Genomic DNA, 18,784 nt, shown 5'->3' on the forward strand with positions numbered 1-18,784 from the left:
TTCTCTTTCCATAATTTTGACTTTGGATTTGAAGGCTATTATGATAGCCATGGAGACTGAAAATATTGATTTGCAAATGTAGCGGGCTATGCTATTCTGTTTGGAAAACTGGAACAACCATTCTGGGGATGTAGAGTAAGATAGTTGATGGCAATAATCCTGCTGCCACTCTCAAATTGTGACTCATGACACTAAGGAACTAGATAAAGGGAATTGACTTTAAAGAGATGACAAACAATCACCCTATTTTGCAGGTACACTCACCATTTCAGGTTACATTCCCAAACTTCCTGTGTTGACCCCCCTCCCAAATGGTCTATTCTTTCTTTGTGTGTGTGTGTGTGTGTGTGTGTGTGTGTGTGGTGCTGGGGATTGAACCCAAAGTATTGCACATGTTAGGCAAGTGCTCTACCACTGTACTATATTTTCCAACCCTTTTTTTAAATTTATTTTTTAGTTGTAATTGGACACAATACCTTTATTTTTTTTTTTTATATGATGCTTAGGATCAAACCCAGGGCCTCACATGTGCTAGGCGAGCACTCTACTACCGAGCCACAACCCCAGCCCCCACCAACCCTTTTTTTTTCTTTTATTTAACTTTGAGACAGGGTCTCGATAAGTTGACAAGGCTGGCTTTGAACTTGTGATCCTTCTGCCTTAGCCTGACAAGTAGCTGGGACTATAGGCATGTGCCACCATGCACTGCTGTCCAGTCTTTTTGAGACCTTGATTTATATGTAGGCAAAAAAATACTGTCAGATAAGACTGAAAACAATATGAAAACCAGACATACATCACACATCACATCACCTTTCCATTTAAGAGCAATTAAGATTTCAACTAATTCATGAGCAAGGTATTTTTGCCCAGCATTTCTATTTTCCTAGCCTAACTTTTTAAAATGTCAAACAAACTTTTGGTGATGACCTAAAAAAGATCATTTTCTAAGTAAGAGTGGGCTCTTTCTTGCTAATGTTTTTAAAAACTAATATGCTTGTCCTTTGATTAGCATACAATCAAAAGGAAACTGGCCTTTCCCCTCATATCTTTTTTTTTCTTTTTTTTATTGGTTGTTCAAAACATTACAAAGCTCATGACATATCATATTTCATACATTAGATTCAAGTGGGTTATGAACTCCCATTTTTACCCCAAATACAGACTGCAGAATCACATCGGTTACACATCCACATTTTTACATAATGCCATATTAGTAACTGTTGTATTCTGCTACCTTTCCTATCCTCTACTATCCCCCCTCCCCTCCCCTCCCATCTTCCCTCCCTACCCCATCTACTGTAATTCATTTCTCTCCTTGTTTTTTTTCCCTTTTCCCTCACAACCTCTTATATGTAATTTTGTGTAACAATGAGGGTCTCCTTCCATTTCCATGCAATTTCCCTTTCCCTCCCACCTCATGTCTCTGTTTAATGTTAATCTTTTCCTCCTGCTCGTCCTCCCTGCTCTGTTCTTAGTTGCTCTCATTATATCAAAGAAGACATTTGGCATTTGTTTTTTAGGGATTGGCTAGCTTCACTTAGCATAATCTGCTCTAATGCCATCCATTTCCCTGCAAATTCCATGATTTTGTCATTTTTTAGTGCAGAGTAATGGGACTTACTTAAACTAAAAAGTTTTTTTCTCAGCAAGAGAAACAATAAGAGAGGTAAATAGGGAGCCTACATCATGGGAACAAATTTTTACTCCTCACACTTCAGATAGAGCCCTAATATCCAGAGTATACAAAGAACTCAAAAAATTAAACAATAAGATAACAAATAACGCAATCAACAAATGGGCCAAGGACCTGAACAGACACTTCTCAGAGGAGGACATACAATCAATCAAACAAGTACATGAAAAAATGCTCACCATCCCTAGCAGTCAGAGAAATGCAAATCAAAACCACCCTAAGATACCATCTCACTCCAGTAAGATTGGCAGCCATTAGGAAGTCAAACAACAACAAGTGCTGGCGAGGATGTGGGGAAAAGGGTACTCTTTCTTGTACATTGCTGGTGGGACTGCAAATTGGTGCGGCCAATTTGGAAAGCAGTATGGAGATTTCTTGGAAAGCTGGGAATGGAACCACCATTTGACCCAGCTATTGCCCTTCTCGGACTATTCCCTGAAGTCCTTAAAAGAGCGTACTACAGGGATACTGCCACATCAATGTTCATAGCAGCACAATTCACAATAGCTAGACTGTGGAACCAACCCAGATGCCCTTCAATAGATGAATGGATAAAAAAATGTGGCATTTATACACAATGGAGTATTACTCCCCTCATATCTTACATAGAATAGTGTACACTAACGAAAGATCAAAGTTCTTAATCTCTTTGTGAACACTGACAATAAAAATAAAATTTCAAAAGCATAAACACCCCACTACATTCTCTCAATTCTGTGGATGAGTCAAATCAATGTTTACTAAGTGAAGTATCCAAGGTAATGGGGGGTATAGATGTAAAACCAGGTGAACATTATCCCCCAGGATGGTGGCTTCTTGTCAGAGCAGGTGAGTTAAGTCATAGACCTTAATCTTTCCATCTGTATGGAAGTAAAGCTTTAGAAGAAGAAAAGGGGTGAATGAAAACCTTTTTTCCTGCTTCTGCCCCTAGCATGAAATTTTCTAATTTTTCAGGGAATAAAAACTCCTCTGGGAAATCCATTTCGTTTGATCCTCAGATCTCCAAACATCTATCCATTACAGCCTGTCAGATCTTCTCAGGAGTTTTTTTTTTTTTTTTTTTTTTTTTAAATTAAAGCATATCTCTGTGGCTATTTCTTCTATCTATTTAATATCAACATTCTTATGAATCTCCTTCTACTAAAAATGCAACCAGGGCAGCTGTTTAAAAACTAACACAATAAGACCTCCCATACCCTGTGGGAAATGACTGTGGACAGCTGAGAAGAAATATGAGTGCTTAACTATCAGGCATTTCTAGGATAAAGGACATCTAGTAATCTCTCTGGTGCCTGACATAGCACAGAGGCAATGACAAATTTGCAACATTTTCTGTATACTGACTTCCTGTTTAGTGACTCTGAATTTTTTCCTTCAACAATATTAGATTCTTCATAATTTGTTTTTTATAAAAAATATACAGCCTAAGTAATTTATGCCCCTTCATTCACTGAAGTGAATCTTGAATCTTTCATTCTATTTATCAAAAATCTGTCATGCTGAAATTGAAAAGAATTTTGGTGTTTATTAAGATGTCTAGTCAAAATTGTGAGAGGAAGAATGTCTATCTGTGAGATGAGAGTGCCACACAAATTATTAATATTTAATTGGCATGATGGGGGAAGAGGCTGAAAAGTTTATCAGAATTTCAAGAGGTTTTATGCTTCAGCAAGTAGACTTTGGAAAAAGAACAACTCGCCAGGTGATTTTTATCCTACTTGAATGAGGTGACCTCTAATAACCATCATAGCTCTGACAAACTGTGGCTATGTACTGGAGTGGGAGAAGTGATTTAGGCAAATGGGGGTGTAATTCGGACGCATAAATCCTTTCTTCTTAGGAGTACAACCTGTGTTCTTCAACAAAAATGTCAGAGATTTTAAAGCCTAGTAATTTAACAATTAAAAGAGTAATTTAAAAAAATAATTTTAAACAATTTACTAATTGTATGGTATGTTCATTATATCTCAATAAAGGTGTTTATATGAGATTAACTCAAAGTCTAAGGACATGTTGAGCAAAATGAAAATTATTCATGAATAAGAGTGCTCTATTTGTATTTTAAGAAGGCTCCACCATCAACTTTGATTTTAAAAAGTCAAAATTATCACATTTTTCTTTCTTGCAACATTTATAACTTTTAATTTTTGATGGATTCCTATGATTCTGAACAATTGAAAGCCCTATAAATTGAAATGAAAATATAGTGATTTTAAAGTGAATCCTTTGTGAAAAATAACTTTTTCATAGGTCAAATATATACTCCACAAAGCCAAAACCAGAGTGACTCATTTTTTTTCAACCATCAGAATCAAGAGAATAACATTCTTAACAGGATCAAAAGCATAATAACTTTTGTCACTTGTTGAGCAATAACATTTTCTTCACTCTCAGAATCGCAGATGGTGCCAAATAGTCACACTGTACAATCAAAACAGGAGAGTGGAAAATGGCCTGCTGTGGAGAATGACTGATTCTGGCCACCTTGTGGAAATTACTGGCTTTTCAAATTAAGTCATCTCCACCAAAATAAGCATCAGAAATAGATTCCATATTGTTTCAGGGAGGCACGTGTTATAGCAGCAACTCCAAAATGTAATCTTCATGCCTAGTAATTGAATCCCCCCTTTTATAGATTGGAGAATCCTAAAGTCCAGCAGCATCCCAGGAAGCAAAGGCTATAGTTGGCATTTATCAGCTGGATAAGAGATCAACTGACTAGGGAAGTGGGATTCCCAGCTGCATACCTGCTATAAAATGCTATCACAGTAACTTTCTAAGAATGAAGAAGGAAGGCAGCATTTGGGAAAACTATGTCACGAAACAAACCCTTAACTAATCCTCCATTGTGCAAAGTAGAGGCAGGTGAGCAACAAATGGCTACTTGCAAATCTAGCCTTATGGGAGTCTGTAGATCACTTTCAAAATTATTAGAAAGTCTTAAGAAAAAATGCTTTCAAGGTCCATCAGCTGTGATAATATTCTTTTAATCAAGACTGTACTTTTGCTAAGCAAAGCTATAAAACAATTCTAATGGTAGTAAATTAAATGTAGGACTTATAGATAAGAGGATATGGAATTAAATAGAGCTGTATCTGTGTGTGCTGAGAGAACATTAAGACCAGTTCAACAGAGTCCTATTTCATGCTAAAAACAAGGCCATATTTATTCTGAACCATTCCACAACAAGTGATTTTTATTAATGCTATTATACAATATTTTGTTTTAACATTGTTCAGAATGATTAAATATCAAGATTAATATTAAAACCCTAAAATATATCTTGATTATTCTGGAGTTGATTATCTAGTTTGGGGATTATGCATCCCCAACTCCACCTGGTCTCAGCCCATCCTCTTTCCTCTTGTTCATTTCTCTATTAGAGTGGATGTGGGCAGAGAAAGTAGAGATACACACAAATTAATCAATTTTGCTACATAGTAAAAGGTTTGGTAGAAGAAGAGATTATAAATAATGGTTAAAATGAAGCTTTGAGACTGTCTGCAGATTTCATTTATCCTCATTATCTGGTCCCTTGTTAGAAATGTGGCTTCACTTAAAACTATTATCCCCTAATGCAGTGACCCTGAACACAAGAACATTAAAAAAAAGAGTGCCCCTCCCACCCCATTATAATACACGGTTCATATTATGTTCCTCACAATTGCATAGTCAAAGCTTAATACCTAATCTGTCTATAAGGCAAGTGTCAGTCCTGTGATCCACTAGCAGCACTACAAAAGGTGCTAACTTTTGCCTGCAAGCCTATTTAGCAAGCCTATGATCTGAATAGGCGGAAACAACAACAAAAGCCATCTGGCTAAAAACATGAATGTGTATAAAATGTGCTCTGGCTAAGTTGAATAGGCTCCATGCAAACCTGTGACCATGTGGGTCCACAATTACTTCCAAAGTCATGATCCTCAATGCCAAATCTGCCTCTGATCATATTCTGGACAGCCAACAGAACCAGTCTACTTTCTCAGGTGGAATCCTGTCTTAGTCCATGCCACAATCAGTCCCATTCATCCCCATTTTCAAAACCAAATGATGGGTTTCCCTGAAAGAATAAAAATATTGCCACGGCTCACTCTACTCATTTTTATTGAGTTCATCTTGAATAACATTAAAAAAAAAACCAGGAGGTCAAAGTAGCAAAAGTTGTTCAACATGCTTTTTGGACAAAATAATTTGACAAAACATACTATGTAATTAACCACACAGTCAGTTACTGGCCATTCACATAAGACTGACCTGCCAGGTTCAATGTGCCAATACCATTGAACTGAATGGAAGGTGTCTCTGGTTCCTTATGAGAGGACCTCAGGGTGTTTGGCATACACCCTAACCTTTTGATGTTGGCATCATAGAAGATGTGCATGTGCTGTCACAAAATGATCCAGGCTACCACAGACAGAAACAAACATTGCATCAGACAGTTCAAACTTCTGAGCCAGAGTCTGGCATTTCTTATATAGAGGAAATAAATAAGTGTGCTATTGCCCGAAAGAATACAAAATTCCCAGTGCAGCATATCCCCCTTTTATGCTCATCACTGCACAGTACTTTTTGCTCCACCCCAGCTCAGCCTTGTGAAAATAGTGTCTCTTCCTTTGCCTAGTGAACACAAATTCAACACGAGTGGAAAATGCTTCAAACTTGGGTCTACTTCAAATTTATACTCTTGAGTAACAACTCTCTGGGCAAGAAAAATTGAGATTTTAATCAGAGAGGCTGATAATTATTTGTACAGATTCTAATAAACCACTACTCCTCCTAAACCTGACACAACCCCCCCCCCATTTTTTTTGGACTCCAGGCTATCTAGGATCTGCCCATCAAATCCTCACAGTCATGACTGTGTCATTTCATTCCACCCACCAATTTGAGAAGCTAGCCAGAAGTTTTGCAGGTGCCCATCTGGTGAACATGATTCCTTCAGAACTGGGCCAAATTGTAAAAATTTAAAGAGTGTTGATGCAATTCTGCTATTTTTTTTTTGACTCAGTAACTTTTACTTTTGTAAACTTCAACCATGAATTATTTTTAATCTGTTCATGAAATAGTTTGTACATGTTATAAGAAAAAAATCTCTTCAGAAAATTATGAAGGGAAAAATAAAGATGGCTTGTAATCTTAGTACTACCTACATAAAATTCTTAGTGACTTAAATATATTTTTTCTCTTGAACCAACTGAGACACCACCAAGGAATACATTTTAGGTTGTTTTTATCCATTATCTGACCCATTCCTATAGCTGTCTTTGCTTTCAAATAGCCTTTGAGAAGATTTAGAACAAATACTAGAAACAAAAATCAAAGAGGATAATTGGTTGCAAGCCATCACTTAGACACCAGTAACCTTTTAACATATTCTATTATGAAAACTCTGATTCATCATCTACCTCAGATGAAGTTTTTTTTTTCTCCCCTGGTTATTTTGTGAAAACAACTGCAAAGGTTCCCTTGACCAAGATACATTTGTGTGTTGTTCTCTAAAATCCCTGCAAATTAGTCACCTTTAGCTTAGAAATTAGTTCAGTCTCCATGGACCAGTTCTTGGCTTTTGCAGAGCTTACTAAAGGACTAATTAGTACCAATTTTGATTCATGTAGGAGATTTAGACATCTTGTCTATCAGGAACACAAGCCTGCCAATTTAGTCACAATGGCTACTGAACAACAACCTGATAACATTTATTTAAATAACAACTGACACATAGCTCTAAAATACCTGAACTATCTAATAATCACCCCCACAAACTTTTAAAGCATTAGAAAGATTTTAAATAAAGCAAAGTTAATGAACAGGTGCTTTGAGAAGCTATGAAGCCAAACATGTTTATATATCATTTGCAATGAAAGAAACTGTTCTTACCCTAAGGTTTTGCAGAGAACAAGTGAAAACTCAGAGTATAATTAAGGAAAAAAAATCTCAGTAATGATTAATTATAATGAGCATTCCATGAAAACTGAACATCCTGATGTTTCCCAAGCAAAGTTCAGGCAACACAGGTGACCTTTAAATAAAAAGCCTCTTTTCATCAGAAGTTAGAAAAATACATTCCTACCATTTTTTAAAAAGGGGATGAGGAAGGAGATAAATTTATATATAAGAAAATCAAAGTTATAAAATTTTATCAGAATCTAGAAAGACTTATTTTATTTTCCAAATGCTAGGGAGAACCATCTCTTGACAGACATACTCAATATGTAGTAATGTTTACCTGATAGGAAATTAAGAAAAATCATATGCAGATTGGAGATGTACATTGAGTATCTGACTCAAAATGGTTCAACTCAGTCTACAAAAGAGATTTGTTTATTAAAAAGTTATACGTGGGAACTTGGTATGGTGGTGCACACCTCCCAGTGATGCACACCTGTAATCCCAGTGACTTAAGAGGCTGATGCAGGATGATCACTAGTCTTGGCAATTTAGCAAGACCCTGACTCAAAAAAAAAAAAAACAGGGTGGGGAGTACTGTGGGTATACCTCTCAGTGGTAGAGTACCCCTGGGTTCAATTACCAGTACTACAAAAAAAGTTACATGTGCATTTCATTTATATAAATGAATTAATCCTGAAGTTATGAGGAAGAAAATGAGACCCTAGAATGAGTCCTTATGCAAAGCAAAATATCTACTTGTAATGTGAATAATCTTTCCCTAATATACTTGTTTCATCTCAATATATAATATTGACTTAAAACAAGGGATGATGCAATAAAAATAGAGGCCTTAATGGCTTAGAGTATTTTCCTTCCCGAAGACAATTCTATTGAGGAAAAGAAATCTAGAATATGTACAATTTTAAAAATTGAATCATTTTCCACTTTTGTTGCCTATGTTTAGGTTGACAATGGCCATTTTAAAAGTTAGGGACCTCTTCTTATGACTTCTAAATGGCTATTGATGATTCAGTCTCTGGATTTAAAATGAAACAGAAGCAATTTTTTAAAAAAAGGAAGTCAGTCATAGAACCACATTCTGTGTCCAAAGAAACCTGAGGTATTAACTAGTCCAACCTTTTCAGCTTCCTGGCAAAACTGAACTGAGGTCTGGAAAAGTCACAAAGCTGGGCAGTGATAGGAACAAAACCAGGTCTTCTTATTCCCAAAATTCAGCACTTTTTATTAAATGCTGGGGTTACACACACATAGGCAAACACTACATAAAAGAATAGATCATAATGGCATTCCTTGGGAAGGAGCAGAAAAAGAGTTTGTGTATTATGAGGAAAGAAGCAGAACCCCACCCCCCTCCCCCCGCCCCTGGCCAAAGAACATAGGAAAGCAGGAAGCCAGAGAATGTTCTAAGCTACCCATTTCTAAGGGTACTAACAGCTAATGAAAATTTCTTTGCATTAAATCACCTTCTAAGAAGTTATATTACACCAGGCATAGTGGTGCATGCCTGTAATCCCAGCAGCTCAGGAGGCTGAAGCAGAAGTTTATCAAGTTCCAGACCAGCCTCAGCTACTTATCGAGGCCCTAAGTAAATTAGAAAGACCCTGTCTCAAAATAAAAAGTATAAAAAGGAGACTGGGGATGTGACTCATAGGTTAAGCACCCCTGGGTCGAATCCCTGTATCCCCAAAAAAGTTACATTACTTGGTACAGCTTGCTTCTCCACTAGGTTTCTTATACACTGACTTGCTGATGCTCACAAATTCTTTCTAGATGGCCAAGAAATATAAAGCACGTTCCCAGTGTTCCACAGCACTTGAACCAACATTTAGAATATCAAGATAAAGACTAAATTACCATGATAGTGATGTTTTACACAAAAATATCAAGGTCTCTGGGAAAATAGATGTGAAGTACATTTTCTAGATGTAAAAGGCCCATGTTTTTTAGTGAGGCAGGAATTTTAAATTATAAGAGAGCATGGTATACCTCATAGCTGGGAAAATATAACCAAGGGAGGAAACAGAACGTATACAACTAGAAGTCATTTCACTTGCTGACTTTATGAGTCACGCTAACCATCTGTGTATGAATGGGAACTCTGTTTTCAGTGGTACATTAAAAGGAGCTAAAAAAAAAAAAGTAAACCTTTTTGGGGGAGTGAGGGTGAACAGGAGAACATTAACTTCTAAAATATATGGGAGATAATGACGGTAGCCAATTTGTTCATCTCATCTGTTTACTCTCATAAAGGCTGTTATAAAAGCGTCCTATTATTTACTGCAACTAAATACGTCAGAAATGGAGCTGCAATTGCTCAAGAGGAGTTCTTTAGAGGTTGCTTTTAAAGTGAAGTGCAGTTCTCTGAGTACCAGGAGTCTACAAGGTTCATACAAAATGACACATGCTTTGGTACTTTAGGGACAGAAGACTAGGGATTCAGAGATCTAGTTTTATACTGCAGGGACAGATTTTGGCACCACAGAAGAAACATACTGGCCAGTCCCACCTGAATGGGTCGATTCCATGTAAATGTCATATACTAAAAAGGAACCAACACACTGTCTTAGGACAACAATGTATTGCCCAGGTGATGGCTGTATAGACAAGTGAGATATCAATGGTGCAGGAAGCTAGATACAAGAAAAATGTCTTCAGGTTTGGGAAGATGTCATTAATATACTAAAACATGATCTAAACATTTACTTTAGGATACAGAAAATGTTTCTTCTTCATGCCTTTCTTTAAATGATCTTGTCTCTATAGCTTCAAAGTAAAAGATGCCTGATTACAATTTAGGAAATATTTTGACTTCTGTCAGCAAAGTGCTATATTAGCTCCCACAAAATCACTGGTATCATACTTGCTATACAAGTTCTTCTACAAACAAAAAGCTTATTCATTTATATCATCCTGAAAATGAGCAGCTATGAAATGACACACCTAGAATTACCCCTCAAGTCAAACTCTAGTAATGTCACTGGATTTATACCCTTTCAGATTTCTTAAAAGGAAACATGATGCCCAAACAGTTTAACTACACTAGTTCCAAGCTATTTGTCATTTTGGAGGGCTCCGACATACTCATGAGTTGTTTTTTTTTTTTTCTTTCTAAAGCTCCATGTCTGTCAATCATCCTGTCATTCAGAGTTAAGATAATGTCCACTGAAGAGCTCAGAACAATGGTGATTAGTTTTTGTGTTCAAACATAAGGCACACCATGTTGGATTTCTCCCTAGGGGAGCAATTCTTCTCATTTCAGAACCATTTTGGTCTTTTAGGTAGATATTGTAATTTATCAGTTAATGAATTCTTTCTCCAAATTATTTACTCTTCATACTTGTATACCTACCAGGTTACTAAATAGATCACTATGTGGGTGATGGTCAGAAACTCTTGGAAGAGTTAGGCCACTGCTCCAATCTATCTATAATTTATAGCCTTCTATGGGTAATTTTGTTGTCTTTAAATAACTATTTAGACTCCTTGAGAGGCTATCTATAGACACTCATTTCAAATGTTATAATTATTGCTTTGTGGAAATACAACATATGGACAATTCAATATTGACTTGGGATTAATTAGACTCACTTTTGAAACCATTTATCAAACATTTCTTACATTATAAAACAAGCACCCAAAACATATTGTAAAATCTTATTTTCCTACTAACTTCCATTGTAAAACTAGAAACATGTTACCAAAGGAGAGTTCAAATAGATTTCTTTTAACCTTTGATGAAAAAGACAATAAGATGGTAGCCAGACCTGTGGCAGTCCATTTCTTTCCTGAACATCTGAAAATTAGTCGGCTTATCACCAATCACATCCCTTACCCTCATGAACACAAGGATGTCTCTCTTTCTTAGCAAAGTTATCTACCTCTATGCTTTGGGACTTCTAGACATTGCCCTTTTTTTTGCTTTGATCTGTGTGCATTTTTGTCCCTTTAATGAGGGATTCCACCACTATAACACACTTCACCAATAGAAGTCAAATTTCAAACCAGAAAATCCCTATGTTAGAGGCTTCTGCTTATATAAAACATGTTCATTATCTAACTTTGACTTTAAAATTCTCTATTAAAAATTCTCTATCAAATTTTCAAAATAATCTTCTTATTTCCACCAGTAGTGTAAACATACATAGAACTTTGCATTTTGGGTTAAAATTAAATACTTATAGGGAATAGGATATTTTATCCTTAAAAGAAATGGTGTACTTATTTGACAGTATAGAATTCCCCAAAGTGAAGGTATACTTTCATAAATATAGACTGACTTTTCACAAAGGAAATTCACAATATAAATAATAAACTTACACATACAGATGAACAATAAACAAAGATTTCCCTGAATTTTCTTTTAAATTATAACTGAATATTAAATATGATCTCATAATCAAATATGCATATTTACTGATACAAAAACACAGATGGAAAGAAATGCCACTGTCCCTTGGTATCTATGGGGGACTTTTTCTAGGACACTTCCTCCAAACCATTATCCTAGGATGCTAACGTCCCTTATATAAAGTGGCATAGTATTTGCATGTTACCAACATACATCCTCCCACTTTAAATCATCTCTAGATTATGTATAATACTTAGAACAATGTAAACAGCTATTATACTATATTGTCTCGGGAATAATGTCAAGGAAAAAAGTCTATTATTCAATACAGATGCAATTCCTTTTCAAAATATTTTCAATATGTAGTTGGTTGAATCCATGTATACAGAACCCACAGATATGGAGGTTCTGCCTGTATTTTGAAATATTAACCATAGTTATCACAGAATAGTATAATTGTGAATAACTGGCATCTCCTTATTTATACTCTTTGGATTTAAATTTTTTCTTCTTCAATAAATTAAAATTACTATCATGGACCATTGTTATATATGTATAAAATTTATTTTCCATGTTTTATTGTGGTAAAATATACATAATAGAAAACCAAATAATTCAGTGGCATGAACTATATTCACAGTGTTGTGCAAACATCATCATAATTTAATTCCAGAACTTTTTCATTACCAAATGGAAACCCTGTACTCATTAGTCACTTTCCATTCACCCCTCCCCCCAAACCCTGACAACCATGAATTTGCTTTCTATTTCTATGGATTTGCCCATTCTGGAGATTTCGTATAAATGGAATCAGATAGTAGGTTGGCTTTTGCATGTGGCTTCTTTTAACATTATGTTTTCAAGGTTAATTAATGTTGTAGCAAGCATTAGTACTTCATTTATTTTTATAGTTGAGTAAGAAGATATACCATATCCTATTTATCCATTTATGCACTGATAAACATTTGGGTTGTTTCCAGGTTCTGCCTATCGTGAATAGTGCTGCTTTGAACATTTGTGTGCAAGTTTGTGTTTCAACACCTGTTTAAAGAACGTATTAAATATACAAGACCAAGCAGAAGCAATATAGAATCTTCTAGAAACTCAAGCTGGCATATAGTACCCAAAGAGGATATATTGAATATACAAGACTAAGAATATATTAAATATATAAGACCAAGCAGATTATATTAAATATATAAGACTATATATTAAATATACAAGAATATTAAATATATTAAATATACAAGATCAAGGAGAAGCAATATAGACTCTTCCAGAAACTCAAGCTGGCAGATGGTGCCCAAAGAGGATAAATAGACCCTGAAAGAGCACACAGTTCTTATTATTATGTGCTTTACTTCCTACCCTTTTAACAGAAAACATATCCATGTCATGAACATAAAAGCCCAATAACATCAAGGTTAATTTTAGATAATTCTTGGAATGGGCAAAAAAGATGATGGTGTACTCTGAGCTTATCTGTACCCATTTAATAGCCATTGAATTCTCCTGTTTTTCCTTCTCTTGAAATACAAGCATATATTCATACACTATACATTCAATATACATGCAAGAGCTTGTGCCTTAACTGTATTTCCAATTCAGTGGCTTCTAGTAAGTACAGAAGTGTATTTTAGCTTGGTCATCCCCTAGATCTTGGGCTTTTGCCTCTATGATCACTCGCCTACACATACTGCACCCTGCAATCTAGAAAGCAAAACTGAAACTCTGGCTACAGAAGAAAAAGTGGCAGTCTGAAAACTAAAAGCAGCCTCTAAACTGTCATATATATTAATAAAAGGAGGACATGATTTGGGACCATTTAAAAATAAAGTACTAGGACTGGGCACAATGGTGCACATCTGTAATCCCAGCAGCTTGGGAGCTGAGGCAGGAGTTCGAAGACAGCCTCAGCAACTTAGCGTGGACCTAAGTAACTCATTGAGGCCCTGTTTAAATAAAAAAGGGCTGGGGATATGGCTCAGTGGTTAAGTGCCCTGAGTTAAATTCCTAGTCCCCAAAATTGAGAGGGAGAGTGAGAGGGGGGGGGGGGAAGGAGAGAGAGGGAGAAAGAAGGAAAGGAATGGAGGGAGGGAGGAGAGGGAGGGAAGGAAGGAAGGAAGGAAGGAAGGGAGGGAGGGAGGGAGGGAGGAAGGACGGACAAACTGGGAAATATTTCCATAATATTGGTAAACTTCTCTTTAAGGAAAACCAAATAGGAACAACAAACTTAGAAACACAATAAAGTAGGAAATTTTTAATTATACAAAATTCTTTACACATGCCAACTCTGTTAGGATCAGCATTATTGGATTGTTTTATTCCTTCCTTTTCCAAATTTATTTCTTCCACAAAATACTAAGATGCTTTCATATTTTGATAATGTTCCACGAAACCCAGAAGGAACTCCCTTCATCCTATGCAGAAAAGTTTTTAAATAGGTCTGGGAAAACAACAATAATTTCTATAACAAAGGTTTTTTTTTTTTTTTTTCAAATGAATATCAAGAACTTTACAAATGTCTTATTCTGTACATGGAAAAAGTGAATCACAGTAAAATAAACTGCCCAAAGTCTCAGAAGAAATCAGAATAAAGCCAGAAATAAAACTCGAGTTCAATTAACTGTGAAGACAGTGATTTGGCCACAAGGCAAAATATTACAGTTGCCATGGGGGGCCAGTTCTTCTAAAACAGCATTAGAATTAAAACATGTTATATCATAATGATATAGTAATGCCATTTATGAGCAGCATGAGAGAAAATGCTGTGTCTATGGCTGAATTTCTATTGTTTAATTCTGATAGCACTTATTCCTTCTTACTTTTTATACACATTTTTTCTCTACTATACAACATAAGATGCTTTATAGTAAGGAAAAAATTGTACCACTTTTGTATATGTAGTATAGTGCCTGGAACACAGTAGGCATTCCATAATATGGGTATGTGTGTGCATGCAAAATTTCATAGACCTACACTCAATCATCTCCTCTTAACCACTAAAGCAAATTAGGGTGAGAATGTGTGAACTTAATAAGCCAACCCAAATACAAAAGAAGAATAAAAATATGATTGATACAGGGTTCTCTGATAATGCCAAAGCACAGAGATACTCTCAATATAAATTTGTTAGTGTGTTCAGTGTGTGAATTGAGGTAGCCAAGAATGATTTATATTATTTAATTCTAGTTAACCAGTGCTTTGTCATGATGAGCTGATTTCTCCAAGTGGTATCGTACCCTAAATAACTCTTGCTTTTTGCTTCTGAGATGTATCCTCTGACCACCTAATCACTTGGTAGCAGCTACAACAAAGTGCTTTGGAATAAAAATAGAAGGAGAAATAAATTCCATTCAGTCCTTCTTACTACTTATTAACAGCTTTTATGAGATGCTCTAGTGAGGTAGTAGGACAAAAATGAAAGCCAAATTCAGTTTATGGATTATAACAACACATGGCACTTTGCCTTTTAAAAATTCCATTATTCAAATCTCACTATTCAATGGCGAAATTTATTTATTCATAAGAATGGATCAAATGAGGTATTTTCTGGGACTAGCTTTTAACATTTATCAGGGGTTACTTTCACTTGTTCTTTTAAAAATTTCTTAATCTTACCTCCCAGTCCAAATAATCACAGACATCTTCAAAGTTAGTGAGCAGAGACACTGAGCAAAAAAGCCGTGGCAGCTCATCTCTTGTCATTGGGGGAAAACGGCTATCTTTAAGGGCACTGTTGAAAACAAAGCAAATATTAAAACAATCACTGAATAAGAAATTTCCTAATTTCAAATGCAATCATTTGAAAAAGGTAAGAGATTAAAAAGAATCCATGAAATATCAAAGGTACCAATAATCTTTAAATATATTCAAAGCCCTCCCAAATTTTAGAAGTCATCCATTTTTTGCATTGACTAGATTGTTTGTCAGCCAATCCTGTGGCCACGTTTGATTATAAAGAGTAGATGTACAATAAAATTTCCTGTACATCCATTTCTTGATGTCTCTTTGTGTTACTTGTATAATATGAGAAAGTTCTATTTTTCTTTTGAGGGGAATAAAAACCAGACTAATGGAAACTTATTGGAAGACCTCTGGCTCTAGTGTTAATGGAAGTAAAAAAAAAAAAAAAAAGGAAAAGTATACAAAAAGTAATATATCTCTGGCTATGTGTGTAATAATCATATTGTACACAATAAAATAGTTTATACTAGTTTGGCCAGATACCACAGAAGACTCACAATTCAAAAAAGATTTTAAAAATCATACAAGTTATAGACTAAATATACAAAATTTCATGTCCCTTGTAAATGATAACTCAAAATGACTCAAAAATTAAGAAACTACAGGAAATAAGGCTAATCTGGGAAATAAAATTACAATTAGGAGATCATTAATCCCGTGCAATGAATTTCTGAGTATACAAACTCTGATTGGATCCATTAATCAAGTGCTAAATTATGGAAGGATCCCACTCTAAAGGACAAAAATTTTGTAAGGCCATACTTCTTCCTGCAATAGTGGAACAGACTGAAATATATATGTTTTATATAGTAGATAGGTTGGTAGGTAAGTAGGTAGGTAAGTAGGTAGATAGATAACACACTATTTATAAGAAACCATTTCCTGATCAAGAAAAACAAGCACACCTCTGATTGTCTAAAATATTAATGACACTATGGGCCTTCAAGTCATTCTTCTTCCAATGTCACATATAGCAGCCAGGCTTAGAAAGTGTTTTCACAGATTAATCCTTTGAGGCCCAAAACTTAGACCCTACCAACTGTTTGGTCATAACAAAGTTCCATAGCCTTTGAAAATAATTTAATTCCCCTTTCAGTGACTTTCTTATTACTAAATTTTCTTCTCTTTTCATTTTCATCCCTTCATTTGTATTCTGAAACTAATCCATTGTGTTTATATTTTCAATGCATTTTAGTGCTTGTTCTTTCTCTCTTGTTATACAAAAGAAAATGATTTTAGGAAGATATAGAGATATTATATATTTGTAAAGTATAAATGTTTCTCCTATTCAAGAAGCCAGGATTAACCAAGAAAATCAGGAAATTGTGATAACTCATATTCTAAAATCAGCACTTCAATATTTTATAATTTAACAACATAAATTTCCTGAGGTTTAGCTTCTTTTATTTTTCTACTGGCAAACAAAGTTTAAAAAAAAGACTTTTAAGCTCTCATTCAAAGTCAAGATAAAGACATGTGTATATAAGCATCTCCCCTATACACACATACTGGAGAGAAATTCTAATACATAATTCCGAAGAATATCATGCATAAAAAAGCCAATCACATTTTTTATTTTCCTGTTAAAAAGAAAGGAAAAAAAGCCTTGTACATTAGAATAATATGAAATTCAATTTTTTAGAGTTATGTATTTTTATTTTGATAAATATACATAAATTAACATTTTAATCATTTTAAAATATACAGTTCCATAAAGATTACCAGACAAAGACACCTCAAAGAAAGAAAACTACAGACCAATATCTCTGATGAACATAGATGCAAAAATCCTCAATAAAATTCTGGCGAACCGGATACAAAGGCACATCAAAAAAATTGTGCACCATGATCAAGTTGGATTCATCCCTGGGATGCAAGGATGGTTCAATATACGGAAATCAATAAATGTTATTCACCACATCAATAGACTTAAAAATAAGAACCATATGATCATCTCAATAGACGCAGAAAAAGCATTCGACAAAGTACAGCATCCCTTTATGTTCAAAACATTAGAAAAACTAGGGATAACAGGAACTTACCTCGACATTGTAAAAGCTATCTATGCTAAGCCTCAGGCTAGCATCATTCTCAATGGAGAAAAATTGAAGGCATTCCCCCTAAAATCTGGAACAAGACAGGGATGCCCTCTATCACCACTTCTATTCAATATAGTTCTCGAAACACTGGCCAGAGCAATTAGACAGACGAAAGAAATTAAAGGCATAAAAATAGGAAAGGAAGAACTTAAATTATCACTATTTGCAGATGACATGATTCTATACCTAGAAGACCCAAAAGGGTCTACAAAAAAACTACTAGAACTAATAAATGAATTCAGCAAAGTGGCAGGATATAAAATCAACACGCATAAATCAAAGGCATTTCTGTATATCAGCGACAAAACTTCTGAAACGGAAATGAGGAAAAACACTCCATTCACAATATCCTCAAAAAAAATAAAATACTTGGGAATCAACCTAACAAGAGAGGCGAAAGATTTATATAATGAAAACTACAAAACCCTAAAAAGAGAAGTAGAAGAAGATCTTAGAAGATGGAAAAATATACCCTGTTCATGGATAGGCAGAACTAACATCATCAAAATGGCGATATTACCAAAAGTTCTCTATAGGTTTAATGCAATGCCAATCAAAATCCCAACGGCATTTCTTGTAGAAATGGATAAAGCAATCATGAAATTCATATGGAAAAATAAAAGACCCAGAATAGCAAAAGCAATTCTAAGCAGGAAGTGTGAATCAGGCGGTATAGCGATACCAGACTTAAAACTATATTACAGAGCAATAGTAACAAAAACAGCATGGTACTGGTACCAAAACAGGAGGGTGGACCAATGGTACAGAATAGAGGACACAGAGACTAATCCACAAAGCTACAACTATCTTATATTTGATAAAGGAGCTAAAAGCATGCAATGGAGGGAGGATAGCATCTTCAACAAATGGTGCTGGGAAAACTGGAAATCCATATGCAACAAAATGAAATTGAATCCCCTCCTCTCGCCATGCACAAAAGTTAACTCAAAGTGGATCAAGGAGCTAGATATCAAATCAGAGACT

The 18,784-nt window shown here is 35.2% G+C and overlaps 1 protein-coding gene across 1 annotated transcript in view; it reads right to left on the reverse strand.

The window, feature by feature from the left end:
- Positions 1-18,784, reverse strand: part of Ammecr1 (AMMECR nuclear protein 1) — a 123,946-nt gene that overhangs the window by 8,370 nt on the left and 96,792 nt on the right. The window contains exon 3 of the mRNA XM_046420830.2: positions 15,576-15,690. Coding sequence (XP_046276786.1) covers positions 15,576-15,690 — 115 coding nt within the window. The remainder of the gene's footprint in view (positions 1-15,575; positions 15,691-18,784) is intronic.

This window comes from Marmota monax, unplaced genomic scaffold, assembly GCF_021218885.2.
Source record: "Marmota monax isolate L192 unplaced genomic scaffold, Marmota_monax_Labrador192_F-V1.1 WCK01_AAM20220418_F8-fsc00050, whole genome shotgun sequence".
Taxonomy (NCBI): Eukaryota; Metazoa; Chordata; class Mammalia; order Rodentia; family Sciuridae; genus Marmota; species Marmota monax.